This window comes from Leptodactylus fuscus, chromosome 5 (assembly GCF_031893055.1).
Source record: "Leptodactylus fuscus isolate aLepFus1 chromosome 5, aLepFus1.hap2, whole genome shotgun sequence".
Taxonomy (NCBI): Eukaryota; Metazoa; Chordata; class Amphibia; order Anura; family Leptodactylidae; genus Leptodactylus; species Leptodactylus fuscus.
This window is the reverse complement of record NC_134269.1, coordinates 149114182-149136060: the sequence shown is the minus strand read 5'-3', so window position 1 is coordinate 149136060 and position 21879 is coordinate 149114182. Positions and strand designations below refer to the sequence as shown.

The window sequence follows — 21879 nt, the reverse complement described above, 5'->3', positions numbered from 1 at the left end:
TTCTCAGAGCATACAGTCTAAATCATGAAAATGATATATAAAGTGCTTTGCCCTAGAATCTACAGATGAGAATTCTCCGTTTGCCTATGAGTAAAATGCATTTTACATGAAAAAGTGACTCCAAAGCTGAATAACAGAGGCATATTTGGAAACTGTAGAAACACCCCCACAGGGTACTATGATTAGTTTTATAAATGCTTTTTTTTTTTACCCAGAATCCCTAGTGGAGCAGGAATGACTTGTAAGTCTCCGTACGCCTATGTAGGCACACACTCTCCCTAATGTGTATGATTATCCCCTGAGGGATAACAGGAGGCTGTCTGTGTTCCTGAGGGTGGATTCACAACAGCGTTGTCTCTTTATTCGGCGATTCTGATCCCTTCGACGCATGAAATATGTGGAGAGAAAAGCGGTGCAAGCAGCACTTTTATCTCCAATTTTTTTTTCGCCCTTTTCGAGCGGAAATGGAGTGGACCCCATTATAGCCTATGGAGTCTGTCACGTTTCTAAGGTACCCGTTTTTTTAATGTGGATTAGGTTTCTGTTCGGGGGGGGGGGGCCCCAACCGGACCCCACCGAACAGAATCCCGAACACTGATGTGAACCTAGCCCATGTTACCATTAATCTCTGTTGCTATGACAGATGATGATAAGGTCAAAGCCATGTTTATGACCGTATTTTTCGGACTATAAGACGCACTTTTTTCCCCAAAAATTTTGGGGGAAAAGAAGGGTGTGTCTTATAGTCCGAATGTGGCGTCTGGCATCCACTGTAATAGAGAGGCGGATGCGGGCTAGGGATAGACGCCGGGGCCTGAGACATCGCTGCGCTCCTCTGCCCTGCATGAAGCCAGCAGCGGCAGGGGCGATGCTATTCCGCTCCTCCGTCCCCCCGCCGCTGGCTTCATGGAGGACAGAGGAGCGCAGCGATGTCTCAGGCCCCGGCACCTGTGATGGAGTCTATCCCTCGCCGGCATCCGCCTCTCTAGTACATCGGATGCCGGGTCAGTATCGGTGGCCCCGTCTCCCCCGGGGCCGGTCCCCACCGGCCCCGTACCTGTGAAGTTGCAGGCCGGCTCCTGCGCGGCGATATCGCAGGAGCCGACCTGTTCGGGTGACAGCCGAGAGCCTAATGAGGCTCCCAGGCCTATCACTGCTATATATTAGTATTGCGGCTGGTCTCTGTGACCAGCCGTAATACTAATAGACAGAATGTCCCATAGACGGCAATACAGTTGTATTGCCGTCTATGGGACTTGCAATCAAGTGACCGCAGGCTCAAGCCCCCGGGGGAGAATAAAATAGTAAAAAAATAAAAATAAAAAAAAAAAGCTTTAAAAATATGAAATAAATAAAATCACCTCCTGTCCCTAGAATATATATATAAAAGTAGAAAATCATATATCATAAACCACCGGGTTTTTTTTCAATACAAGGTGATCTAAGCAATATATATTCCCCAAAATGGTATAACTAAAAAGTACTTCTGGCCCCGCAAAAAAAAAAACCACTCTATGCGTCCCCGTACAGCTGCAGGGTCACCTGTCAATGTGGCCTTGCAGCTGTTGCAAAACTACAACTCCCATATATTAAATATTTTACCATTTTTTGCTTCAAAATTTTTTTTCCCTATTTTCCTCCTTTAAAACCTAGGTTGACCAATAACCCTGGGTAACTGTCGTCATCCTAATTAATTAGGCTGAGTGTCAGGCGGTGAAGAAGTCACACCACTCTATATGTTGGAATTAATTCCTCTCTCAACCAAGAAGGAAAATGTGACGCACTTTTATTTAAAAAAACGTGGGGTTAAATAGTAGCAGAGAAAGGAAGAGAGATAACAACAATGTAAGTTTTCATATTCATTCCTGATTGGTATGGTACATCTCAATCAAACAGAAAAAGTTTAAGCAGTTCCATATGTAGCCAGCTACTCCCGGTCCTGCGTGGTAACCTTGGGAAGCTGTCTTCTGGCTGTAACCCAAGCATTTGTTTTTCTTGCACCCATCCTGGATGCAGGGTGCCATCTTATCATATAACATTATAACAGTTTCTAGCATAAGCATTTATATCTAGCATTCAGCTTCTAAGAATAACAATTTTTTTCATACATTACATGATTATAACCTTCACAATGACAGGTATGGACATTAATAACAATAGTGTGAACATAGCCTTATTCAATTACTATGCTATGGAAAACATCACAATTTACTCTATATTTATGCAATTTTATATCTCTGTAGGACAAATGCAAAATCATTGAAGCAAAAGCAGCACAAGGATCTTCATCTAATGTAAGGTTACTATGTATAGCTTTCCAATCAGTATAAACAAGCTATCAGACTGGTTGTCACTGAGTTTAGATGCAAATAAGCTACGTATACCTCTATTATATTACTAATATCATTCTAGATCTGTAGAAAGTGTTGGTATGGGGTTGGCATGTTATTCATATGTTATTCATCTCTCTATATTATAAAAATGAATTCTTGTCTGTCTGTCTGTCTGTCCGTCCATCTGTCTGTCTGTCTGTCTGTTCTCTAATGCGAACCAAACGACTGGACCGATCTTCACCAAATTTGGTACAGAGATACTTCAGATATCCGGGAAGGTTTAAGACGAGACTCCAACTCGATCAGATGTACCGTTCCTGAGATACAGCATTCCAAACACAGTGCCCCCCCCCCCTTAGCCAATACAAACCTGCAAGACTTTCACTCATATTCCAACTGCAATACACACGGTCACTCCACATGCACAATACAACACTGATATCCAAACTGAGATACACGCATCAGAGGATTAGATACACAGTATCACACGCCAGAGGATTAGATACACGCATCTGCACACAGTCCCACACACCAGAGGATTAAATACGCACTTCTGCACACAGTTCCACACACTGAAGGATTTGATACGTGCATCTGCACACGGTTCCACACTCCAGAGGATTAGATACACGCGTCTGCACAGCGTACCACATGCAGTAGGATTAGTTACACGCGTCTGCACAGAGTACCACACGCCGTAGAATTAGATACACGCGTCTACACACAGTTCCACACTCCAGAGGATTAGATACGCGCGTCTGCACACAGTTGTACACGCCATCGGATTAGATACACGTTTCTGCACACAGTACCACTTGCAGTAGGATTAGATACGTGTGTCTACAGATAGTTCCACACGCTGAAGGATTAGATACGCGCCTCTTCACACAATACCACAAAGGGGAGGATTAGATACGTGTGTGTGCACACAGTACCACACTTTGGAGGATTAGATACATGCCTCTGCACACATTACCACAAGCCAGAGAATTAGATATGAGTCTCAGCACACAGTATCACACGGGGGAGGATTAGATACGTGTGTCTACACATAGTACCACATGCCATAGGGTTAGATACGCGCATCTGCACACAGTACCACATGCCGGGGGATTGGATACGTGCATCTACACACAGTTCCACACGCCGTAGGATTAGATATGCATCTCTTCACACAATACCACACAGGGGAGGATTAGATACGTGCATCTGAACACAGTACCACACTTTGGAGGATTAGATACAGGCCTCTGCACACAGTACCACATGCCAGAGAATTAGATACGCGTCTCAGCACACAGTTCCACATGGGGGAAGATTAGATACGCGCGTCTGCACACAGTACCACACGCCAGAGTATTAGATATGCGCATCTGCACACATTACCACATGCCAGAGTCATTAGATATGCGTGTCTGCACACAGTACCACACGGGGGAGGATTAGATACGCGCGTCTACACACAGTACCACATGCCATAGGATTAGATACGCGCATCTGCACACAGTACCACATGCCAGGGGATTGGATACGCGCGTCTACACACAGTTCCACACGCCATAGGATTAGATACGCGCCTCTTTGCACAATACCACACAGGGGAGGATTAGATACATGTGTCTTCACACAGTTGTACACGCCATAGGATTAGATACATGCGTCTGTACACAGTACCACATGCCGTAGGATTAGATACGTGCATCTACACACAGTACAAAATGCCGTAGGATTAGATACGCGTGTCTGCACACAGTACCACATGCCGTAGGATTAGATACGCGCGTCTACACACAGTTCCACACACCAGAGGATTACATACGCGCGTCTGCACACATTTGTACACGCCATAGGATTAGATACACACGTCTGCACAGAGTACCACATGCCGTAGGATTAGATACACGCGTCTACACTCAGTTCCACACTCCAGAGGATTAGATACACGCGTCTGCACACAGTTGTACACGCCATAGGATTAGATACACACGTCTGCACACCGTACCACATGCAGTAGGATTAGATACACGCGTCTACACATAGTTCCACATGCCGAAGGATTAGATACGCGCCTCTTCACACAATACCACACAGGGGAGGATTAGATACGTGTGTGTGCACACAGTATCACAAGCCAGAGAATTAGATACGCGTTTCAGCACACAGTATCACACGGGGGAGGATTAGATCCGCGCATCTGCACACAGTACCACACGGGGGAGGATTAGATGCGCGCGTCCACACAGTACCACATGCTGTAGGATTAGATACGCACATCTGCACACAGTACCACATGCCAGAGTCATTAGATACGTGCGTCTGGGGGCCACACGGTGGCTCAGTGGTTAACACTGCAGCCTTGCAGCACTGGGGTCCTGGTGTTCAAATCCCGCCAAGGGCATAAAACCATCTGCAAGGAGTTTGTATGTTCTCCCCGTGTTTGCATGGATTTCAATCCCATATTCCAAAGATATACTGATAGCGAAAAATGTATATTGTGGGCTCTATGTGGGGCTCACAATCTACATTTAAAAAAAAAAAAGTCTAGATAGATACGCGCATCTGCACACAGTACCACATGCCGGGGGATTGGATACGTGCGTCTACACACAGTTCCACACGCCGTATTATTAGATATGCGCCTCTTCACACAATGCCACACAGGGGAGGATTAGATACGTGCATCTGAACACAGTACCACACTTTGGAGGATTAGATACAGGCCTCTGCACACAGTACCACATGCCAGAGAATTAGATACGTGTCTTAGCACACAGTTCCACATGGGGGGATTAGATACGCGCATCTGCACACAGTACCACACGCCAGAGTCATTAGATACGCACGTCTGCACACAGTTTCACTTACTGGAGGATTAGATATGCGCCTCTTCACACAATACCACATGGGGAGGATTAGATATTTGCATCTGCACAAAGTACCACACCGACAAGGATTGGATACTTGCATCTAAACACAGTACTACACGGGGAAGGATTAGATACAGCTTTACTCCAGGTATCCATAACAACTAATCACAGGTTTTTCACTGACATCCAAAATGAGATACACATAATCACATGACGCTTATGGACATACACAGAAACAACATACAAAATACATCAGTGCAAAATTGGACAATTCTTAAGGGGCCACTACACAAACATAATATTTAATATACCTGTGCGAAGCCAGGTCCTCCCTCTAGTATTCTATAAAATGATACAGAATACCTATTCCTATAATAAATAATTGGGGATAGTGAAAGTATGTTGATAATACAAATGTAGGTGAGTTAACCCAAAATTCTGCAATTGGTTAAACAGCCACAGTATGATATCTTTTCACAGAAGACAACAAAAACCAATGAAAAGTCATTGGAAAATCATTTTTAAAAGAGTTTTCATTGGTTTTTGCAGTCTTCTGGGATAAATTCAGACTGCAGCAGTTTAACTAGTTTCAGAAGTTGCTACATCTGTACTTAAGCTATATTTTACTGATAACACTAGGTTCACACCTGCGTTCGGGTCTCCATTCTGTGGTTTCCGTCTTCTGCATGCAAGAAGAAGGAAACCACAGACCGGGTCCGGCCATGAGCGCCTGTGAGTGTTTTATGCTCTCCGCTGCGAAACCATTTTTTTTAAACCGGACACAGAGTACTGCATGTCCGACTCTGTGTCCGGATTTAAAAAAACGGTTTTGCGGCGGAGAGCATAAAATGCTCACCGCCGCTCACAGCCGGACAGCTTTCAAACCCATTCAAATGAATGGGTGAGAGAGACTCCTGCAGGTTTCCGTCTCCTGCCTCTGTTTTGTGCAGGAAACGGAAACCTGCAGAACGGAGACCGGGCGCAGATGTGAACGAGCCCTAAGGAGAAGACACATAACCTGAACTCAACCTAGCCCACAGGATCGGCATAAACTGTAAGCAAGTAAAATAATTTTCTGTTCTTAGTTTGTGGCTTGATGTACACAGCACAGTTGTGTGTACAGAATGAATATGGCATTGCATGGGAGCCATACAGCTTTCTAATGCACAGATAGATGTACATAGACATGTCATTAATTATTTTATTCTAATCTATATGGAATGTAACATTTAAAAAAAAAAATTCTGTGGGCCCCTGTATGAGATCAGTAGGCATATATAGACTCAAGACGTGACCCCTTCCTCGTGTCCTCCATCCATGGTCGGGCTGTATTATTAACATTAGAGATGAGCGAACACTAAAATGTTCGAGGTTCGAAATTCGATTCGAACAGCCGCTCACTGTTCGAGTGTTCGAATGGGTTTCGAACCCCATTATAGTCTATGGGGAACATAAACTCGTTAAGGGGGAAACCCAAATTCGTGTCTGGAGGGTCACCAAGTCCACTATGACACCCCAGGAAATGATACCAACACCCTGGAATGACACTGGGACAGCAGGGGAAGCATGTCTGGGGGCATAAAAGTCACTTTATTTCATGGAAATCCCTGTCAGTTTGCGATTTTCGCAAGCTAACTTTTCCCCATAGAAATGCATTGGCCAGTGCTGATTGGCCAGAGTACGGAACTCGACCAATCAGCGCTGGCTCTGCTGGAGGAGGCGGAGTCTAAGATAGCTCCACACCAGTCTCCATTCAGGTCCGACCTTAGACTCCGCCTCCTCCGGCAGAGCCAGCGCTGATTGGCCGAAGGCTGGCCAATGCATTCCTATGCGAATGCAGACTTAGCAGTGCTGAGTCAGTTTTGCTCAACTACACATCTGATGCACACTCGGCACTGCTACATCAGATGTAGCAATCTGATGTAGCAGAGCCGAGGGTGCACTAGAACCCCTGTGCAAACTCAGTTCACGCTAATAGAATGCATTGGCCAGCGCTGATTGGCCAATGCATTCTATTAGCCCGATGAAGTAGAGCTGAATGTGTGTGCTAAGCACACTCATTCAGCACTGCTTCATCACGCCAATACAATGCATTAGCCAGTGCTGATTGGCCAGAGTACGGAATTCGGCCAATCAGCGCTGGCCAATGCATTCTATTAGCCCGATGAAGTAGAGCTGAATGTGTGTGCTAAGCACACACATTCAGCACTGCTTCATCACGCCAATACAATGCATTAGCCAGTGCTGATTGGCCAGAGTACGGAATTCGGCCAATCAGCGCTGGCTCTGCTGGAGGAGGTGGAGTCTAAGGTCGGACCTGAATGGAGACTGGTGTGGAGCGATCTTAGACTCCGCCTCCTCCAGCAGAGCCAGCGCTGATTGGCCGAATTCCGTACTCTGGCCAATCAGCGCTGGCCAATGCATTCTATTAGCCCGATGAAGTAGAGCTGAATGTGTGTGCTAAGCACACACATTCAGCACTGCTTCATCACGCCAATACAATGCATTAGCCAGTGCTGATTGGCCAGAGTACGGAATTCGGCCAATCAGCGCTGGCCAATGCATTCTATTAGCCCGATGAAGTAGAGCTGAATGTGTGTGCTAAGCACACACATTCAGCACTGCTTCATCACGCCAATACAATGCATTAGCCAGTGCTGATTGGCCAGAGTACGGAATTCGGCCAATCAGCGCTGGCTCTGCTGGAGGAGGCGGAGTCTAAGATCGCTCCACACCAGTCTCCATTCAGGTCCGACCTTAGACTCCGCCTCCTCCAGCAGAGCCAGCGCTGATTGGCCGAATTCCGTACTCTGGCCAATCAGCACTGGCTAATGCATTGTATTGGCGTGATGAAGCAGTGCTGAATGTGTGTGCTTAGCACACACATTCAGCTCTACTTCATCGGGCTAATAGAATGCATTGGCCAGCGCTGATTGGCCGAATTCCGTACTCTGGCCAATCAGCACTGGCTAATGCATTGTATTGGCGTGATGAAGCAGTGCTGAATGAGTGTGCTTAGCACACACATTCAGCTCTACTTCATCGGGCTAATAGAATGCATTGGCCAATCAGCGCTGGCCAATGCATTCTATTAGCGTGAACTGAGTTTGCACAGGGGTTCTAGTGCACCCTCGGCTCTGCTACATCAGATTGCTACATCTGATGTAGCAGTGCCGAGTGTGCATCAGATGTGTAGTTGAGCAAAACTGACTCAGCACTGCTAAGTCTGCATTCGCATAGGAATGCATTGGCCAGCCTTCGGCCAATCAGCGCTGGCTCTGCCGGAGGAGGCGGAGTCTAAGGTCGGACCTGAATGGAGACTGGTGTGGAGCGATCTTAGACTCCGCCTCCTCCAGCAGAGCCAGCGCTGATTGGTCGAGTTCCGTACTCTGGCCAATCAGCGCTGGCCAATGCATTCTATTAGCCCGATGAAGTAGAGCTGAATGTGTGTGCTTAGCACACACATTCAGCTCTACTTCATCAGGCTAATAGAATACATTGGCCAATCAGCGCTGGCCAATGCATTCTATTAGCTTGATGAAGCAGAGTGTGCACAAGGGTTCAAGCGCACCCTCGGCTCTGATGTAGCAGAGCTGAGGGTGCACAAGGGTTCAAGTGCACCCTCGGCTCTCCTACATCAGAGCCGAGGGTGCGCTTGAACCCTTGTGCAGCCTCGGCTCTGCTACATCAGAGCCGAGGGTGCGCTTGAACCCTTGTGCACACTCTGCTTCATCAAGCTAATAGAATGCATTGGCCAGCACTGATTGGCCAGAGTACGGAATTCGGCCAATCAGCGCTGGCCAATGCATCCCTATGGGAAAAAGTTTATCTCACAAAAATCACAATTACACACCCGATAGAGCCCCAAAAAGTTATTTTTAATAACATTCCCCCCTAAATAAAGGTTATCCCTAGCTATCCCTGCCTGTACAGCTATCCCTGTCTCATAGTCACAAAGTTCACATTCTCATATGACCCGGATTTGAAATCCACTATTCGTCTAAAATGGAGGTCACCTGATTTCGGCAGCCAATGACTTTTTCCAATTTTTTTCAATGCCCCCGGTGTCGTAGTTCCTGTCCCACCTCCCCTGCGCTGTTATTGGTGCAAAAAAGGCGCCAGGGAAGGTGGGAGGGGAATCGAATTTTGGCGCACTTTACCACGTGGTGTTCGATTCGATTCGAACATGGCGAACACCCTGATATCCGATCGAACATGTGTTCGATAGAACACTGTTCGCTCATCTCTAATTAACATCACTCCGCACAGAGAACTAAATGATCCTGCAGTGTGTCTGTGTTTCTTTCTTTTTTAGTTGCCATGATTCCTAGGATTTCTCTATCTGCCATGAGCTTGTATGTGTTTCTCTCCTGTTATATACTACTGTACCATCTATGAAACTGTCTCACTGAAACTTCCCCATTGGGGGACTATTAAAGGATTATCTTATCTTATATGGAGGTACAGTAGATAATACACGGTGTAGGCTGCACTCGACCACGTTGTGAAAGTAGGATCCAAATCCAGTGTATCAACAGTAGGAAGGATTTCTCAATTCTCAGTAGAGTATATGCAATAATAGTGTTTACAGTAGAAACCAGATGCACCTCTTTGCCCGATAATGGTTCATTACAAAATAGGGATGTAGTGTTGCAATGTGCATTGTTTTATATAATTTTAAAATTATTTGTTAGATGTCTTAAGGGGTTTCAATATCCACAGGGCACAGGATACTTACAGATTAGTGGGGGTCCGACCCCTGGAACCAATCACATCAATGGAGAAGTTTTCTTTATTCTTAATGAAGTGGTGATAGATAAACAGCTGTATTCATTATACATTATAACTAGAGATGAGCGAACACTAAAATGTTCGAGGTTCGAAATTCGATTCGAACAGCCGCTCAATGTTCGTGTGTTCGAATGGGTTTCGAACCCCATTATAGTCTATGGGGAACAGATACTCGTTAAGGGGGAAACCCAAATCCGTGTCTGGAGGGTCACCAAGTCCACTATGACACTCCAGGAAATGATGCCAACACCTCTGGAATGACACTGGGACAGCAGGGGAAGCATGTCTGGGGGCATCTAACACACCAAAGACCCTCTATTACCCCAACATCACAGCCTAACAACTACACACTTTACACACTCAATACCACCTCTCTGACAGTAGGAAAACACCTTGAAACATGTGTATTTGGCACTTGCAGTGAGGAGAGCTTGTCACCAGCAGTGAATTTGGCCCTTGTAGTAAGTTGAGGTTGGCACCAACATTTGTTTTGAAAATCAGGGTGGATTGAGCCTCTAACCAGCAGAGTTTGGGCAAATTCATGGTGGAGGGAGCCTCTAAACACCCCAGTTTGGGCAAATTCATGGTGGAGGGAGCCTCTAAAAACCCCAGTTTGGACCAATTCATGGTGGAGGGAGCCTCTAACCAGCCCAGTTTGGGCAAATTCATGGTGGAGGGAGCCTCTAAAAAACCCAGTTTGGACCAATTCATGGTGGAGGGAGCCTCTAACCAGCCCAGTTTGGGCAAATTCATGGTGGAGGGAGCCTCTAACCAGCCCAGTTTGGGCAAATTCATGGTGGAGGGAGCCTCTAAAAAACCCAGTTTGGACCAATTCATGGTGGAGGGAGCCTCTAACCAGCCCAGTTTGGGCAAATTCATGGTGGAGGGAGCCTCTAACCAGCCCAGTTTGGACCAATTAATGGTGGAGGGAGCCTCTAACCAGCCCAGTTTGGACCAATTAATGGTGGAGGGAGCCTCTAACCAGCCCAGTTTGGACCAATTAATGGTGGAGGGAGCCTCTAACCAGCCCAGTTTGGACCAATTAATGGTGGAGGGAGCCTCTAACCACCCCAGTTTGGACCAATTCATGGTGGAGGGAGCCTCTAAACAGCCAAGTTTGGACCAATTCATGGTGGAGGGAGCCTCTAAAAACCCCAGTTTGGACCAATTCATGGTGGAGGGAGCCTCTAACCAGCCCAGTTTGGGCAAATTCATGGTGGAGGGAGCCTCTAAACAGCCCAGTTTGGGCAAATTCATGGTGGAGGGAGCCTCTAACCAGCCCAGTTTGGACCAATTAATGGTGGAGGGAGCCGCTAAACAGCCCAGTTTGGGCAAATTCATGGTGGAGGGAGCCTCTAAACAGCCCAGTTTGGACCAATTCATGGTGGAGGGAGCCTCTAAAAACCCAGTTTGGACCAATTCATGGTGGAGGGAGCCTCTAAACAGCCCAGTTTGGGCAAATTCATGGTGGAGGGAGCCTCTAAACAGCCCAGTTTGGGCAAATTCATGGTGGAGGGAGCCTCTAACCAGCCCAGTTTGGACCAATTAATGGTGGAGGGAGCCTCTAAACAGCCAAGTTTTGGGAAATTCATGGTGGAGGGAGCCTCTAACCAGCCCAGTTTGGACCAATTCATGGTGGAGGGAGCCTCTAAACAGCCCAGTTTGGGCAAATTCATGGTGGAGGGAGCCTCTAAAAAACCCAGTTTGGACCAATTCATGGTGGAGGGAGCCTCTAACCAGCCCAGTTTGGACCAATTAATGGTGGAGGGAGCCTCTAAACAGCCAAGTTTGGACCAATTCATGGTGGAGGGAGCCTCTAAAAACCCCAGTTTGGACCAATTCATGGTGGAGGGAGCCTCTAACCAGCCCAGTTTGGGCAAATTCATGGTGGAGGGAGCCTCTAAACAGCCCAGTTTGGGCAAATTCATGGTGGAGGGAGCCTCTAACCAGCCCAGTTTGGACCAATTAATGGTGGAGGGAGCCGCTAAACAGCCCAGTTTGGACCAATTCATGGTGGAGGGAGCCTCTAAAAACCCCAGTTTGGACCAATTCATGGTGGAGGGAGCCTCTAAAAAACCCAGTTTGGACCAATTCATAGTGGAGGGAGCCTCTAACCAGCCCAGTTTGGACCAATTAATGGTGGAGGGAGCCTCTAAACAGCCAAGTTTGGACCAATTCATGGTGGAGGGAGCCTCTAAAAACCCCAGTTTGGACCAATTCATGGTGGAGGGAGCCTCTAACCAGCCCAGTTTGGGCAAATTCATGGTGGAGGGAGCCTCTAACCAGCCCAGTTTGGACCAATTAATGGTGGAGGGAGCCGCTAAACAGCCCAGTTTGGACCAATTCATGGTGGAGGGAGCCTCTAAAAACCCCAGTTTGGACCAATTCATGGTGGAGGGAGCCTCTAAAAAACCCAGTTTGGACCAATTCATGGTGGAGGGAGCCTCTAACCAGCCCAGTTTGGACCAATTAATGGTGGAGGGAGCCTCTAAACAGCCAAGTTTGGACCAATTCATGGTGGAGGGAGCCTCTAAAAACCCCAGTTTGGACCAATTCATGGTGGAGGGAGCCTCTAACCAGCCCAGTTTGGACCAATTCATGGTGGAGGGAGCCTCTAAAAACCCCAGTTTGGACCAATTAATGGTGGAGGGAGCCTCTAACCACCCCAGTTTGGACCAATTCATGGTGGAGGGAGCCTCTAAACAGCCCAGTTTGGGCAAATTCATGGTGGAGGGAGCCTCTAACCAGCCCAGTTTGGACCAATTAATGGTGGAGGGAGCCGCTAAACAGCCCAGTTTGGGCAAATTCATGGTGGAGGGAGCCTCTAAACAGCCCAGTTTGGACCAATTCATGGTGGAGGGAGCCTCTAAAAAACCCAGTTTGGACCAATTCATGGTGGAGGGAGCCTCTAAACAGCCCAGTTTGGGCAAATTCATGGTGGAGGGAGCCTCTAACCAGCCCAGTTTGGACCAATTAATGGTGGAGGGAGCCTCTAAACAGCCAAGTTTTGGGAAATTCATGGTGGAGGGAGCCTCTAACCAGCCCAGTTTGGACCAATTAATGGTGGAGGGAGCCTCTAAACAGCCCAGTTTGGACCAATTCATGGTGGAGGGAGCCTCTAAACAGCCCAGTTTGGGCAAATTCATGGTGGAGGGAGCCTCTAAAAAACCCAGTTTGGACCAATTCATGGTGGAGGGAGCCTCTAACCAGCCCAGTTTGGGCAAATTCATGGTGGAGGGAGCCTCTAACCAGCCCAGTTTGGGCAAATTCATGGTGGAGGGAGCCTCTAACCAGCCCAGTTTGGACCAATTAATGGTGGAGGGAGCCGCTAAACAGCCCAGTTTGGACCAATTCATGGTGGAGGGAGCCTCTAAAAACCCCAGTTTGGACCAATTCATGGTGGAGGGAGCCTCTAAAAAACCCAGTTTGGACCAATTCATGGTGGAGGGAGCCTCTAACCAGCCCAGTTTGGGCAAATTCATGGTGGAGGGAGCCTCTAACCAGCAGAGTTGTGGGAAAGCAGGGTGGAGGGAGCCTCTAACCAGCAGAGTTGGTGGAAATCAGGGTGGAGGGAGCCTCTAACCAGCAGAGTTGGGGGAAATCATGTTGGAGGGAGCCTAGTATTAGCAGAATTGTGCAACGCTTATGGTGGATGAGTATGAGGATGCGGAGGAATTGGAGAGGTTGAGTACAGACATGGAGTTTCATGTTGGGGTGCTTTACACAGGTGGGCACAAAAATGAAGGCTCTATCCAGTGGTGGTTCATTTTTATCAAAGTGAGCCGGTCGGCACTCTCAGCTGACAGACGGGTGCACTTGTCAGTGATGATGCCACCGGCTGCACTGAACACCCTCTCAGATAGGACGCTGGCGGCAGGACAGGACAGCACCTCCAAGGCATATAGGGCAAGTTCAAGCCACAGGTCCAACTTCGACACCCAATACGTGTAGGGCGCAGAGGGGTCGGAGAGGACAGGGCTGTGGTCGGAAAGGTATTCCCGCAACATGCGCCTATACTTCTCACGCCTGGTGACACTAGGACTAGAGATGAGCGAACACTAAAATGTTCGAGGTTCGAAATTCGATTCGAACAGCCGCTCACTGTTCGAGTGTTCGAATGGGTTTCGAACCCCATTATAGTCTATGGGGAACATAAACTCGTTAAGGGGGAAACCCAAATTCGTGTCTGGAGGGTCACCAAGTCCACTATGACACCCCAGGAAATGATACCAACACCCTGGAATGACACTGGGACAGCAGGGGAAGCATGTCTGGGGGCATAAAAGTCACTTTATTTCATGGAAATCCCTGTCAGTTTGCGATTTTCGCAAGCTAACTTTTCCCCATAGAAATGCATTGGCCAGTGCTGATTGGCCAGAGTACGGAACTCGACCAATCAGCGCTGGCTCTGCTGGAGGAGGCGGAGTCTAAGATAGCTCCACACCAGTCTCCATTCAGGTCCGACCTTAGACTCCGCCTCCTCCGGCAGAGCCAGCGCTGATTGGCCGAAGGCTGGCCAATGCATTCCTATGCGAATGCAGACTTAGCAGTGCTGAGTCAGTTTTGCTCAACTACACATCTGATGCACACTCGGCACTGCTACATCAGATGTAGCAATCTGATGTAGCAGAGCCGAGGGTGCACTAGAACCCCTGTGCAAACTCAGTTCACGCTAATAGAATGCATTGGCCAGCGCTGATTGGCCAATGCATTCTATTAGCCCGATGAAGTAGAGCTGAATGTGTGTGCTAAGCACACACATTCAGCACTGCTTCATCAAGCCAATACAATGCATTAGCCAGTGCTGATTGGCCAGAGTACGGAATTCGGCCAATCAGCGCTGGCCAATGCATTCTATTAGCCCGATGAAGTAGAGCTGAATGTGTGTGCTAAGCACACACATTCAGCACTGCTTCATCAAGCCAATACAATGCATTAGCCAGTGCTGATTGGCCAGAGTACGGAATTCGGCCAATCAGCGCTGGCTCTGCTGGAGGAGGCGGAGTCTAAGATCGCTCCACACCAGTCTCCATTCAGGTCCGACCTTAGACTCCGCCTCCTCCGGCAGAGCCAGCGCTGATTGGCCGAAGGCTGGCCAATGCATTCCTATGCGAATGCAGACTTAGCAGTGCTGAGTCAGTTTTGCTCAACTACACATCTGATGCACACTCGGCACTGCTACATCAGATGTAGCAATCTGATGTAGCAGAGCCGAGGGTGCACTAGAACCCCTGTGCAAACTCAGTTCACGCTAATAGAATGCATTGGCCAGCGCTGATTGGCCAATGCATTCTATTAGCCCGATGAAGTAGAGCTGAATGTGTGTGCTAAGCACACACATTCAGCACTGCTTCATCAAGCCAATACAATGCATTAGCCAGTGCTGATTGGCCAGAGTACGGAATTCGGCCAATCAGCGCTGGCCAATGCATTCTATTAGCCCGATGAAGTAGAGCTGAATGTGTGTGCTAAGCACACACATTCAGCACTGCTTCATCAAGCCAATACAATGCATTAGCCAGTGCTGATTGGCCAGAGTACGGAATTCGGCCAATCAGCGCTGGCCAATGCATTCTATTAGCCCGATGAAGTAGAGCTGAATGTGTGTGCTAAGCACACACATTCAGCACTGCTTCATCAAGCCAATACAATGCATTAGCCAGTGCTGATTGGCCAGAGTACGGAATTCGGCCAATCAGCGCTGGCTCTGCTGGAGGAGGCGGAGTCTAAGGTCGGACCTGAATGGAGACTGGTGTGGAGCGATCTTAGACTCCGCCTCCTCCAGCAGAGCCAGCGCTGATTGGCCGAATTCCGTACTCTGGCCAATCAGCACTGGCTAATGCATTGTATTGGCGTGATGAAGCAGTGCTGAATGTGTGTGCTTAGCACACACATTCAGCTCTACTTCATCGGGCTAATAGAATGCATTGGCCAGCGCTGATTGGCCGAATTCCGTACTCTGGCCAATCAGTGCTGGCCAATGCATTCTATTAGCTTGATGAAGCAGAGTGTGCACAAGGGTTCAAGCGCACCCTCGGCTCTGATGTAGCAGAGCCGAGGCTGCACAAGGGTTCAAGCGCACCCTCGGCTCTGATGTAGGAGAGCCGAGGGTGCACTTGAACCCTTGTGCAGCCTCGGCTCTGCTACATCAGAGCCGAGGGTGCGCTTGAACCCTTGTGCACACTCTGCTTCATCAAGCTAATAGAATGCATTGGCCAGCGCTGATTGGCCAATGTATTCTATTAGCCTGATGAAGTAGAGCTGAATGTGTGTGCTAAGCACACACATTCAGCTCTACTTCATCGGGCTAATAGAATGCATTGGCCAGCGCTGATTGGCCGAATTCCGTACTCTGGCCAATCAGTGCTGGCCAATGCATTCTATTAGCTTGATGAAGCAGAGTGTGCACAAGGGTTCAAGCGCACCCTCGGCTCTGATGTAGCAGAGCCGAGGCTGCACAAGGGTTCAAGCGCACCCTCGGCTCTGATGTAGGAGAGCCGAGGGTGCACTTGAACCCTTGTGCAGCCTCGGCTCTGCTACATCAGAGCCGAGGGTGCGCTTGAACCCTTGTGCACACTCTGCTTCATCAAGCTAATAGAATGCATTGGCCAGCGCTGATTGGCCAATGTATTCTATTAGCCTGATGAAGTAGAGCTGAATGTGTGTGCTAAGCACACACATTCAGCTCTACTTCATCGGGCTAATAGAATGCATTGGCCAGCGCTGATTGGCCAGAGTACGGAACTCGACCAATCAGCGCTGGCTCTGCTGGAGGAGGCGGAGTCTAAGATCGCTCCACACCAGTCTCCATTCAGGTCCGACCTTAGACTCCGCCTCCTCCAGCAGAGCCAGCGCTGATTGGCCGAATTCCGTACTCTGGCCAATCAGCACTGGCTAATGCATTGTATTGGCGTGATGAAGCAGTGCTGAATGTGTGTGCTTAGCACACACATTCAGCTCTACTTCATCGGGCTAATAGAATGCATTGGCCAATCAGCGCTGGCCAATGCATTCTATTAGCGTGAACTGAGTTTGCACAGGGGTTCTAGTGCACCCTCGGCTCTGCTACATCAGATTGCTACATCTGATGTAGCAGTGCCGAGTGTGCATCAGATGTGTAGTTGAGCAAAACTGACTCAGCACTGCTAAGTCTCTGCATTCGCATAGGAATGCATTGGCCAGCCTTCGGCCAATCAGCGCTGGCTCTGCCGGAGGAGGCGGAGTCTAAGGTCGGACCTGAATGGAGACTGGTGTGGAGCGATCTTAGACTCCGCCTCCTCCAGCAGAGCCAGCGCTGATTGGTCGAGTTCCGTACTCTGGCCAATCAGCGCTGGCCAATGCATTCTATTAGCCCGATGAAGTAGAGCTGAATGTGTGTGCTTAGCACACACATTCAGCTCTACTTCATCAGGCTAATAGAATACATTGGCCAATCAGCGCTGGCCAATGCATTCTATTAGCTTGATGAAGCAGAGTGTGTACAAGGGTTCAAGCGCACCCTCGGCTCTGATGTAGCAGAGCTGAGGGTGCACAAGGGTTCAAGTGCACCCTCGGCTCTCCTACATCAGAGCCGAGGGTGCGCTTGAACCCTTGTGCAGCCTCGGCTCTGCTACATCAGAGCCGAGGGTGCGCTTGAACCCTTGTGCACACTCTGCTTCATCAAGCTAATAGAATGCATTGGCCAGCACTGATTGGCCAGAGTACGGAATTCGGCCAATCAGCGCTGGCCAATGCATCCCTATGGGAAAAAGTTTATCTCACAAAAATCACAATTACACACCCGATAGAGCCCCAAAAAGTTATTTTTAATAACATTCCCCCCTAAATAAAGGTTATCCCTAGCTATCCCTGCCTGTACAGCTATCCCTGTCTCATAGTCACAAAGTTCACATTCTCATATGACCCGGATTTGAAATCCACTATTCGTCTAAAATGGAGGTCACCTGATTTCGGCAGCCAATGACTTTTTCCAATTTTTTTCAATGCCCCCAGTGTCGTAGTTCCTGTCCCACCTCCCCTGCGCTGTTATTGGTGCAAAAAAGGCGCCAGGGAAGGTGGGAGGGGAATCGAATTTTGGCGCACTTTACCACGTGGTGTTCGATTCGATTCGAACATGGCGAACACCCTGATATCCGATCGAACATGTGTTCGATAGAACACTGTTCGCTCATCTCTAACTAGGACCCTCCGTGGCGGCACTTTGGCGAGGGGGTGCCATCAAGGTGTCCCAGACCTTAGACAGTGTGCCCCTCGTTTGTGTGGACCGGTGAGAACTTGGTTGCCTACTGGAGGAACTTCCCTCCCTGCCGCCAACGTCACATGCTGGAAACATCTCCATCATATTCTGCACCAATTGCCTGTGGCAAGCATTGATGCGATTGGCCCTCCCCTCTACCGGAATAAAAGACGAGATGTTGTTTTTATACCGGGGGTCAAGGATAGCAAAGATCCAGTACTGGTTGTCCTCCATGATTTTGACAATACGCTTGTCGGTTGTAAAGCACCCCAACATGAACTCAGCCATGTCTGCCACAGTGTTAGTTGGCATGACTCCTCTGGCCCCACCGGAAAGTTCAATCTCCATTTCCTCCTCATCCTCCATGTCTACCCATCCGCGCTGCAACAATGGGACGATTCGAAGTTGCCCGGAAGCCTCCTGTATCACCATCACATCATCGGACAACTCTTCTTCCTCCTCCTCCTCCTCCTCCTCCTCCATTAAACGCAGTGAAGCGGACAGATGTGTGGACCTACTCTCCAGCTGTGACGGATCGGATGCTATCCCTAACTCCTCTGTGTGATCTGAGTTATCCCTGATGTCAATCAGGGATTCTCTCAGAACACACAAGAGCGGGATTGTAAGGCTCACCATCGCATCCTCAGAGCTCACCCTCCTTGTGGACTCCTCAAAGACCCGTAGGATGTCACAAAGGTCTCTCATCCATGGCCACTCATGGATGTGAAACTGAGGCAGCTGACTTTGTGGCACCCTAGGGTTTTGTAGCTGGTATTCCATCAAAGGTCTCTGCTGCTCAACCACTCTATTCAACATCTGAAACGTTGAGTTCCAGCGTGTGGGGACGTCGCACAAAAGCCGGTGTTGTGGCACATGCAGGCGTTGCTGGAGAGATTTTAAGCTAGCAGCGGCTACTGTCGACTTGCGAAAGTGGGCACACATGCGCCGCACTTTCACCAGTAGCTCTGGAACATTGGGGTAGCTCTTTAGGAAACGTTGCACCACTAGGTTGAAGACGTGGGCCAGGCATGGAACATGTTGGAGTCCGGCAAGCTCCAGAGCTGCTACCAGGTTCCGGCCGTTATCACAAACGACCATGCCTGGGCCCAGGTGCAGCGGCTCAAACCATATTGCCGTCTCATCGAGGAGGGCATCCCTCACCTCGGAGGCAGTGTGCTGTCTGTCCCCCAAGCTGATCAGCTTCAGCACAGCCTGCTGACGTCTACCAACGCCAGTGCTGCAACGTTTCCAACTCGTAGCTGGGGTCAATCTAACAGCGGAGGAGGAGGCGGTGGCGGAGGAGGAGGCGGTGGCGGAGGAGGAGGCGGTAGAGGAGGAGGAGGAGGGGGGTGTTCTTCTCGTGTCCCTGCCAGGAATGTTAGGCGGGGAGACGAGGTACACCGGGCCAGTTTGGGAAGCAGTCCCAGCCTCAACTACATTCACCCAGTGTGCCGTCAGTGAAATGTAGCGTCCCTGTCCGCATGCACTTGTCCACGCGTCGGTGGTCAAGTGGACCTTTGTGCAAAGCGCGGAACTAAGGGCCCGCCTGATGTTGAGTGACACGTGCTGGTGCAAGGCGGGGACGGCACACCGGGAGAAGTAGTGACGGCTAGGGACGGCATAGCGAGGTGCCGCAGTTGCCATCAGGTCCAGGAAGGCGGGAGTTTCAACAAGCCGGAACGCCAACATCTCCTGGGCCAGCAGTTTAGCGATGTTGGTGTTCAAGGCTTGCGCGTGTGGGTGGTTAGCAGTGTATTTCTGCCGCCGCTCCAATGTCTGAGAGATGGTGGGTTGTTGTAAAGAAACGCCTGATGGTGCCTTTGATGGTGCAGGAGAAGGAGATAAGACAGGACCAGGGGAGGATGAGGTAGAAGTCAACAAAGTGGCGGAGGCAGATGAAGTGGTGTCCTGGCTCGTCCTCTGGAGTGCATCGCCAGCACAGTCAGCAGTGGCAGTGGCAGAGGCAGAGGCAGTGGCAGAGGCAGTGGCAGTGGCGTGAACGGCAGGCGGCCTTTGTCCTGGCGTTGCTGCCTGCCACTGATTCCAGTGCTTGGATTCCAAATGACGGCGCATTGAAGTGGTGGACAGGTTGCTCTTCTCAGAGCCCCTAATCAATTTCGAGAGGCAAATTGTGCAGACAACACTATATCTGTCCTCGGCGCATTCCTTGAAAAAACTCCACACCTTCGAGAAACGTGCCCTCGAGGTGGGAGTTTTTCGGGGCTGGGTACGAACTGGAACATCTTGGGAGATTCCGGGTGTGGCCTGGCTTCGCCTAAGCTGCTGACCTCTGCCTCTAGCTACCCTTTTTGGTGCTGCACCTGCCTCAACATCCACACTACTTTCCCCGCTTGACATCCCCCCTGTCCAGGTCGGGTCAGTGTCCTCATCATCCACCACTTCCTCTTCCAACTCCTGTCTCATCTCCTCCTCCCGCACAATGCGCCGGTCAACTGGATGCCCTGACGGCAACTGCGTCACATCATCGTCGATGAGGGTGGGTTGCTGGTCATCCACCACCAAATCGAACGGAGATGGAGGAGACTCTAGTGTTTGAGCATCTGGACACAGATGCTCCTCTGTTAGGTTCGTGGAATCGTGACGTGGAGAGGCAGGTTGAGGGACAATGAAAGGAGCGGAGAACAGCTCTGGGGAGCAGGGACAGTTTGGGTTATTGTTCTGTAAAGCTTCGGAATTTTGGGAGGAAGGAAGACAAGACTGTTGGGTAATAGGAGGAGAGGAGGCAGAGTCTGACTGGCTGCTGGACAATGTGCTGTAAGCGTTTTCTGACAGCCATTGCAAGACCTGTTCCTGGTTCTCGGGCCTACTAAGGTTTGTACCCTGCAGTTTAGTTAATGTGGCAAGCAACCCTGGCACTGTGGAGTGGCGCAATGCTTGCTGCCCCACAGGAGTAGGCACGGGACGCCCTGTGGCTTCACTGCTACCTTGCTCCCCAGAACCATTCCCCCGACCTCGCCCACGGCCTCGTCCACGTCCCTTTCCGGGAGCCTTGCGCATTTTGAATTCCTAGTTAGAAATTGGCACTGTATACCAGTAGTAAAAATTGTGGGTGCACGTAACCCCAATATATTCTTTGAATTACCAGTCAGAAACTGGCACTATATGGCAGTAGCAAGAAATGAGGGTATTTATAACCCCAATATATTCTTTGAATTCCCAGTCAGACAATGGCACTGTATACCAGTAGTAAAAATTGTGGGTGCACGTAACCCCAATATATTCTTTGAATTCCCAGTCAGACACTGGCACTATATGGCAGTAGCAAGAAATGAGGGTATTTGTATTCCCAATATATTCTTTGAATTCTCAGTCAGACAATGGCACTGTATACCAGTAGTAAAAATTGTGGGTGCACGTAACCCCAATATATTCTTTGAATTACCAGTCAGACACTGGCACTATATGGCAGTAGCAAGAAATGAGGGTATTTGTATTCCCAATATATTCTTTGAATTCCCAGTCAGACAATGGCACTGTATACCAGTAGTAAAAATTGTGGGTGCACGTAACCCCAATATATTCTTTGAATTCCCAGTCAGACACTGGCACTATATGGCAGTAGCAAGAAATGAGGGTATTTGTATTCCCAATATATTCTTTGAATTCCCAGTCAGACAATGGCACTGTATAC

General features: G+C 49.1%; 1 protein-coding gene across 1 annotated transcript in view; it reads left to right on the top strand.

Annotated features, from left to right (window-relative positions):
- PLXNC1 (plexin C1) overlaps positions 1–21879 on the top strand; it is an 86859-nt gene that overhangs the window by 13436 nt on the left and 51544 nt on the right. The window contains exon 9 of the mRNA XM_075274500.1: positions 2244–2294. Within this exon, the coding sequence (XP_075130601.1) occupies positions 2244–2294 (51 nt within the window). The remainder of the gene's footprint in view (positions 1–2243; positions 2295–21879) is intronic.